Below are 8,856 nucleotides of genomic sequence, written 5' to 3'. Positions count from 1 at the left end.
AAATAATGACAAAATACAATACACATCGCATATCCGCACACCTGACCAACCTATAAACCGGGCCAGTCTGTTTTATAAGTACAACAACATTGTTGACTCATGTAAACGAGAAGTAGGTTAAATACCAAGTCATTCTTACATGTTATCTTTAACAACAGTTTCGAACTCTTGCGACTTTTTAAGAAATGGATTTGCATAATTATTTTCATAAACTTAAGAACTGTATTAACATATCATACCGATTTATATTGAGATGACTTGTCCTGCACAAGACCCAGACCCCTAGCTCCAAGATCAAGGACACACGTAGAAGTCAAATGTGTTTCTTGTCTGGTCCATAACTCTGTCATTTATCAAGGGATTTGAAAATGATTTTTTTTATAATTTATTTCATTTTCCACATCAAAAGTATCATACATTCATCACAAAATTGATTTTGTATGCCAGAAGAGATATTAACATATATAATATCAAGCGTAGTTGGAGAAATAAATCCACCTACATAAACCAGAATTGTTTGAAAGTGCATAAATGTACATGTCTATGCAAATAATGATATACATTGTTTAATATCATCAAGTAATACATGTTGTGTTCCGGATGGAGACTATTCTAAAAAGAAAGACTAGTAATATATTAACAGTGAAAAGACCGTGCACATGATCAGATAGTTTTTCAAATACTGTTTGAGTAACTAATCAGTAAATAAACTTAACTTGCAATGTTTGGGTTTACATTAATATCGTTAATAGCTGTATTATAATTTGGTATCCTTGCTCGAAAGAAAAGGAAACGAATACGAAAATGACAAGGACAAGTTGACCAGTAGGTTCCAGAAATCCAATTACACACAATAAATTAGCGGCTTAATTAGCATACATAGTTACCTTGCTTACGTTTAACCGCAAGGTTTTTTAGGTTACAATGCAGTAATTCGGTCCAAAATGTGCTTCCGTGGTGTAGTCGAAAGAAGTGCCTAATAAATAGATCCTAATTTTTCCATTTTTCGCGCATTTGCGCGTAAATCGGGGGCCAAATGGGCATTATTTCACTCGTGGAATGAATTTTACATAAAATAGGACACGTTTCATGCTAATACTCGCACGTTTTCGAGTTGTTTACTTGAAAACGAAAGTAGGGTGTTTATTCTGCGGACCGCTTTCTGAAATGCGGCAATATGAGGGTACCTGACTTCAGTTGACTTGCATTTCACTGCATACTATTCAACACCCCCTTTTCTTTTCGTTTTCTTGAAGCAAATGTATGGATATCTTGTGGAAAATAGGTCTACGACGGAGTGAAAATCTAGAAACTGTAACAAAATTGGTCTGAAGTAGCTGAATTTTATATGAAACAAAGAACAATTTCTTTTATTGGTATATAGCCTTTATCATTAACAAGGTATTGATCTAGGGGAGGAAACTCTAACAGATACTTTTGTGTGGAGATTGCAGAGTTGCATATCTTCTCTAAAGTAACTTGTTCAACAAGTTATATGGAAAAAAAGGAAAAAATGTAGTTTAAAAAGTACAAGGTCAGAATGGAAAAGAGTCAGTAAAAATATCCATTAATGAAAAGCTAATAATATGCTCCATAGATAGCATGTAATTCAGATCTAAGTTAAATTTTTTACTGAGAAATAAAAACAGAACAAAGAAAACAAAAACGACAACAGGCGCAGGCACTATGAAGCCCCAGACCCACGTGTTACTTCACCATCTACAAGTAGAGTCCTAAAACTATTCCATTTTCTATCAAAGCTATTCATATTTTGGGTCTTTTTAGCGACATACTTCTCAGTTTTTAAATGTATTCTTAAACTATTAATAAACATCTGTAAGGTAGGGACCGCCGCCTCAAATTTACTTTGATAAATAGTGTATTTTCCAATCAAGATTAATAATAGAGTAGCTGCACTGAAATTTGAATTACCTAATAAAATATCTGATATTGACCAGTCAATATCTGCATTAGGACATTTTCTTTTTATCCATCTTTTAACTTCTTCCCAAAATGTTAGTGAAATTTGGCAGTCTGCAAATAAATGCTCTATGGTTTCTGAGTGATTGTGACATAGAGTACAGAGATTATCATTTCTTTTCCTCATTTTTTTCTAATAAATAGTTTGTGCCAATAATTCTGTGATTTATTTTGAACTGAAACCACTGAAGTTTTGGGTCCTTTGTTATTGCAAATGGACAATTGTATATAAATTTCCAGTTGAAATTAGCATTTAAATTTAATTTGTCTCTCCATTTTCTACTTGAATCTGGTAACTTATGAAAGCTTGACAAAAAGTCATAAATACACCTACAACCTTTATTTGCACTCTGAATGATTTTTATTGGTAAAGGTTGCAAAGGATTTTGCTCTTTGACAGCATAATGAGGAAATCTTAATTTATCTAAAAATTCCCTAATAGATTCAATTATACCTTGGTACTGAAGAAAGTTAGTTTGAATATTATATATATTTATAAAACTGTTAAACGATAACAGATTTCCATTTCTGTCCAGGAAGTCATTCACCAATTTTACTCCCTTTTTAAAGAATCTCGAAAAACAGTAACTTGCTCCTCCTATTTTAAACATACTATTATGCCAAACTGGTAAAACACAGAAATCTTTCCATGATTTTGGATATTGCATACTGAGTTTTATATATTCCTGGAAAACATCTTTCCAAAAAGGGGTTTTCACATTATGTAGTTTGTTTTTTAGAAAGTCAGCACCAAAACTGTGAAATGTATTAAGAAATGGATCTGTGTGATAAAGTTAAAGTATTTAGTATTATAGGTGAGGTACCTTCTAAGCCATGTAATTTTAAGAGATGTCATAAAGGTTTCTAAGTTCACCAGTCTAATGCCACCATAATTATAAGATTGTGTTATGACTGTTCTCTTTATCTTATCAGGTCCAGAATTCCACAGAAACTTATAAAATAGGTTTTGTATTGATTTAGTTATTTCTATGTTCGGGTTTGGTAAACTTAATATTAGGTGATTCAATTTTGACATAGCTAACGTCTTAATAACTATATTCTTGCCTATTGGTGTGATCATTCTTTTAGACCATTGTGTTAATAAGTTTTTAATTTCCTCTATTTTTGAATAGTAGTTTGCAATAACAATATTATTCAGATTTAGTGTAAAGGTTACACCCAGTAATTTAAATTGTTCTTGTTCCCAATGTAGACCCAGATCAGTACATAACCTTAAATGACTATTTTTCATTGCTCCTATCCAAACAGCTTTTGTTTTTTTCTACATTAATACATAATCCAGAAATTTTGGCATAGGAGTTTAATGTTAGCATTGTGTTTCTGAGAGATGCTTCACTTCCATCTAATAGTACAGTTGTGTCATCTGCATATTGTGACAGTAGAAATTCAGAATTATTAAGATTCACCAAAATTAAATAATTTAAGAGTTTTATACATGAATGACCATGACAGAGAGTCAAAAGCAGTAGCAAAATCCAGTAGTAAAAGCATGCCAGTTATATTATTTTTTTCTGTAAAGTACATTATGTCATAGATTAACCTTATGTTGTCTCCTATATACCTTCCTGGTAAAAAACCTGCTATAAGTATTTGACCAGAAAGTACGCACAGCCACACCAGGCCGTGATCGCTACGAAATTCGATCACAATAGTATTAAATTTAAACACTAATATAGCGAGAAGTTTTCCGGAAACGTTTCGACTTGATAAACATTTCCCCCAGATAAACACAATCGGCCAGTTTTTAACAAGCACCTCTTAAGACGTTTATGTCATTATAATATTATCATGTAAAGCAACGTTAACGTTCAATTTAAAATTTGGAAATTATTCTTTTATTCCGCGGAGTCGCTCTTGTAGTTCAAATTTTAAAGCTTTTTCATATTTTAGGTAAAACAAATGAAACAGTGAAAGGTATGAGTTCCATCTATAAACCTTTTATACATAGATATTCACCTCTCTATCAATATGAAGAAAAAAAATTAATGAGAAAGGTTATGTTTCCTTATTCTGCACAGCATACTGCCATACACATCTCGTACTGAGCTTTTTCTAAACTTCAGCGCTGCTAACATTTTCATCGCTCTTTTTGTATGGAAGATACATGTTTAAAGTTTATAAATGCAAAAATACTGAAGCTGAATGTTCAATACTATCTGAATGCAATTATTGAAGCTGAATGTTTAATACTATCTGAATGCAATTATCGAAGCTGAATGTTTAATACTATCTGAATGCAAACATTGAAGCTAAATGTTAAATACTATCTGGCTACGCCTTGTACGGTATTCCACTATTATCCTGCTGATAATATTGTGCATATGCTGGCGGAGGCCCGTACTGCGCTTGTAGGTGTGTAGGTACATTTTGAACTGGTTGCTGACCGCCTTGCACATAACCTTGCGGAGGGGACTGAGCTGTGTAATGTACAGAAGCATCATGAGAGGTTTCTGAAGTGTTAGTGTAAACGTCTCGCAGGAAGAGAGGCGCACACACGACTATGCAAACGCATCCAGCAACGGTACAGAGAACAAAAGCATAACTAAGCTCCCCATAACCTCCTTTGAATTCGACTGCGTCCGAATAATTGCTCAATTCTTTAAGATTTTCCTTTGTTTTAATTCCAAACACGATAACTCCAATCAACAGCAGTGCACCTGAAATGAAGAATTTTCCAATTACATATTTTCAAACTGATGTTATGAGAGATACACCTGGTAAGTTACGGAACAACCTCTTTGAGGGATGAAGTGAATTACTATTATTATTATTATTATACCACATTTATATAGAATCTAACACTCTTTTCATGCACTTGTACACGTTCAAAAGTGCTTTACAGAATAAATTGCAAAAATACAAACAAATACGTATACAAAGATATAGAGAATCTATCATTGGTCTTCGGTTAAGATCAGAAAATCCCAACCCGAGGGCGCTCCGCTCAAGTCTTAAACGATAAGAACGTACCATTACGCTGCAAACGATAAAACTAAAGCGGAACTTTGTTATTGTGCGTCACTGAAATGTCATGACGTCACTTCTGCCTACGGACGTCAGTTACCCGCGTTTGAAATAGCTTGTTTTTATTGTTTCTGTTGTGGTAAGTGAGAAATAGAATCCATCATTGGTGTTCAGTGAAGATCGAAAATCCCAACCCTCGGGCGCACCGATCAAGTCTTAAACTCGGCTTAGCCTCGTATAAGACTTGAGCGGAGCGCCCTCGGGTTGGGATTTTCTGATCTTAACCGAAGACCAATGATAGATTCTCTATTTCTCACTTATCGGACAGAAAAATCTCTATTTTTAGAAGTGCTGGAAAATCTTATCTCACATGGGTTATCCCACACTCCAGTGACGGACTCCTTCATGCGCTGAATATACATATTATTTATGTAAAATAATTAAAAATCAGGTACCTTTATCTTTTCTCTCCGTTCCTTATAGTGTATTTCTCGATTCAAAATTCATTACTTTATGATAAGAACGTACCGTTACGTTACAAACGATAAAACTAAAGCGGAACTTTGTTATTGTGGGTCACTGAAATATCACGACGTCACTTCTGCTTACGGACGCCAATTTCCCGTGTTTTAAGTAGTTTCATATTTTTATGCTTGTTTTTACTGTTTCTGTTGTGGTAAGTGAGAAATAGAACCTATCATTGGTGTTCGGTGAAGATCGGAAATCCCAACCCTCGGGCGCACCGCTCAAGTCTTAAACTCGGCTCAGCCTCGTTTAAGACTTGAACGGTGCGCACTCGGGTTGGGATTTTCTGAACTTAACAGAAGACCAATGATGGATTCTCTATTTCTCACTTATCGGACAGAAAAATCTATTTTTAGAAATGCTGGAAAGTATCTTCTCACATGGGTTATCCCACACTCCTGTGACGGACTACTTCATGCACTGAATATAATACTATTTATGTAAAATAATTAAAAATCAGGTACCTTTAAATATCTTTTCTCTCCGTTCCTTATAGTGTATTTCTCGATTCAAAATTCGTTACTTTATGATAAGAACGTACCGTTACGCTACAAACGATAAAACTAAAGCAGAACTTTGTTATTGCGCGTCATTGAAATATCATGACGTCACTTCTGCTTACGGACGTCAATTTCCCGCGTTTTAAATAGTTCCATATTTTCATGCTTGTTTTCATTATTTCTGTTGTTGTAATTTTTTGTAAGTGAGAAATAGAATCCATCATTGGTGTTCGGTGAAGATCAGAAATCCAAACCCTCGGGTGCACCGATCGCACAGCCTCGTTTAAGACTTGAGCGGAGCGCCCTCGGGTTGGGATTTCCCGATCTTCACCGAAGACCAATGACGGATTCTCTATATCTTTTTTTTACAGTCTTACGATATAAAAGGTGACGTCACATCTTGATGGACTTTAGCTAAGAGAAATCTTGTTCCCTGCCTCAAAAGTCAAGGTCATGCTTAGGGTTCAAATTACATTGTATATAATTATCTGGTCTTGTGTACAGCGCCTTTGAACGTGTTTTTCATAAAAGATGGCGCTATATAAATCTGGTATAACTTACTATTTTAGAAGTGAAACGGTACAATCATAAATCGCTGTTATCAAGCGAAATCGCAACAAGCAGGTTATTGTTCCCCTTACTGTAGTTACTCTGTGAAGTAAAATGTAAGTTTTTGTTTTATTAATCTTGCATATCAGTGATAGCAATGTAAGCCTATAAGTTTTTGGAGTTCAATGAAATGGAATCTCTGTACTAAATTACCTGAGATGAGCACAATGATCAGGTTGATGATTTTATACTTCTTGTTCTGTTTGTAGCACATCAGAGCCAGAGACAAAAACATAGAGATGATTAAACCAATAAGTCCGAGGGTTTCAGCAACTTGCACCATCTTGAACCATGCTAGTAACAAAAAAAAAAAATAATAATAACATGAGTTAAGGCATATAGTAACAAATGTTCACTGTTGTCCATCAATATATCGTTATAAAAGCAAAAAAAAAAAAAAAAAAAAAAAAAAAAAAAAAAAAATGCAAAACCTCAGAATAACCTATAGATGGTAAATTACCATTAACACATTCCAACGGAAGTCAGAGCTGCAATTTATAGAAATTTCAATACAAATATAACATACTCTCGGTAAAAGTGCAAACACTTAGAATAAAGTTGGCAATGTCCCAGACTTTCAAATTAATTGGGTAGCTCACCTGAACGCTATGAAGGGCAAGTGAAGAGCTTATATGACAGCCCGTAAGCGCCTGTAAGCGTCAGCAGCTCTACAGGTCACATCTTTGAGCAAATCTTAAGGTGGATTCGCCTAATTTGAAGTTGGGTTCCGTTTTGACATTTTGTTTAATGTAAAAATGCATCATATTCCTCATAGAATGCGTATTTTACATGTTTGATATTTCTTAACTTTTTTCTCTGTAAACCTTCAAACACGACCATTGACGAGCATTTTTGATGAACAATGATTTCAGTTTCGTCAGACTGTTTTCGTAAATCGTTCTGTTCAGTCAACAAGTATCGATTTGCTTTGAACGGTACTTTGAATAAAAAAAAATATGAAAAAAGCTTTATCATATAGAAAGTATATTTAAAGCAACTTTCAAAAATAACATGATCAGTATTTTAAGCAAAGTTGACGTATTGGCGTATTTTATAAATTATGCTGCATTCAAACCATTTCGCAATGAAGTCGCCATTTTTAGTTATAAAGACCTCTTTTGAAAAGAAAACTTTTTCTCACGTTCCATGATTCGTTTCACGCCTGTGGTGAAACACTGATGAATGAGAATGTAAAATACTAAGATTTAGAAAGAGGTAAATCAGTAAAACACCCGAACTAAGTTTGTTGTGATTTTGGGGTAGGGGTAGCGTAATGTAACTTCACGCGAAAATGAATTCGGTGACCGTATAATTCTATTCCTTCTATCGACAGAAAATAAAGTTTTTTTAAATCTGTATCAAGATCCATACCAGGTTATTTGGGGTTTTAGATAAGGTCACTAGGTGATATTATAGAAATAAAACGATTGTAAATATATCAAACTTTGTAGCAGCCTTTCATCGACCTTTTTTGTTGAAATGGTTCCTGAACAAAACGTATTGACTATGCATTCAAGATTAATGTCAGGTGAGCGGCTAAGCGCCTTCATGGTCCTCTTTTTACTTTTTACGATATATTTCTTGCTATCGCGGCATGTAATATTTCGGTAAATATCCTCGAATACGAATCATTAGCTTTTATAACATTAACATACGACTAATTCATGTTACCTTTTTTAAAAAAATGCATGTCGATCACAAATATACATACCTGGATCATTTGTTCTTGAGAAACACAGACATACGCCAGAGTAGAACACACTAGCACAGCCACAGTGTTGCCAGAGACCGGCATGATAGCCATTCTCTGTTCTTACTTTCTCATCTACAGATATGTTAAACTCCACAGTAACCCATCTAGGTAAAGAAAATCCAATTATATGTAGAATTAAAACTACAAGTAAAATCACAGATGCATATTTGAGGCTGCATGAGGTGGAAGAAAACGCCCTATTCGCCATTTTCAGAGAATGTTTGTATGTTCCAAGTACTGCGCATTTCCGTAGAGAAATATTGCATAAATTTTCCTGCTGGCAGAAATACTTGTTCAGATAGAATGTAAACAGTTCATTTCCATGACGTCACTGTAACAAATAGTTTCTGCTAAAGGATTTATCAGCTCATGGTTCTTGGCTCCTGACTAATACAGATATGGTACGCCAGTTGTCCAACAAGACGAATTTTTGATGCAAGGCATCAAAGAAGCTGTAGTTTCTTTGTTCCTTAAAATATATGCCTTGGACATAGAAATATCGAA

The 8,856-nt window shown here is 34.4% G+C and overlaps 1 protein-coding gene across 1 annotated transcript; it reads right to left on the bottom strand.

The window, feature by feature from the left end:
* Positions 1-369: 369 nt before the first annotated feature.
* LOC123558191 (uncharacterized) lies at positions 370-8,648 on the bottom strand. The gene is made up of 3 exons (XM_053542899.1): positions 8,311-8,648; positions 6,753-6,893; positions 370-4,658 (listed from the first exon to the last, which is right to left on the bottom strand). The coding sequence occupies exons 1-3, from the start codon at positions 8,558-8,560 to the stop codon at positions 4,273-4,275; spliced, it is 777 nt and encodes a 258-aa protein (XP_053398874.1). The 5' UTR covers positions 8,561-8,648; the 3' UTR covers positions 370-4,272.
* Between the last annotated feature and the right edge of the window lie 208 nt (positions 8,649-8,856).

The sequence above is a fragment of the Mercenaria mercenaria genome, chromosome 5 (assembly GCF_021730395.1).
Source record: "Mercenaria mercenaria strain notata chromosome 5, MADL_Memer_1, whole genome shotgun sequence".
Taxonomy (NCBI): Eukaryota; Metazoa; Mollusca; class Bivalvia; order Venerida; family Veneridae; genus Mercenaria; species Mercenaria mercenaria.
This window is presented reverse-complemented; position numbering and strand designations above follow the sequence as displayed.

Excerpts from the sequence above, each read along its gene's own strand:
- LOC123558191 (XM_053542899.1), bottom strand. The coding sequence starts at position 8,560 with ATGGCGAATAGGGCGTTTTCTTCCACCTCATGCAGCCTCAAATATGCA. Across the intron at positions 6,894-8,310 it reads CTCAAGAACAAATGATCCAG|CATGGTTCAAGATGGTGCAA; the intron begins GTATGTATATTT and ends TTTTGTTACTAG. Across the intron at positions 4,659-6,752 it reads GATCATTGTGCTCATCTCAG|GTGCACTGCTGTTGATTGGA; the intron begins GTAATTTAGTAC and ends TCTTCATTTCAG.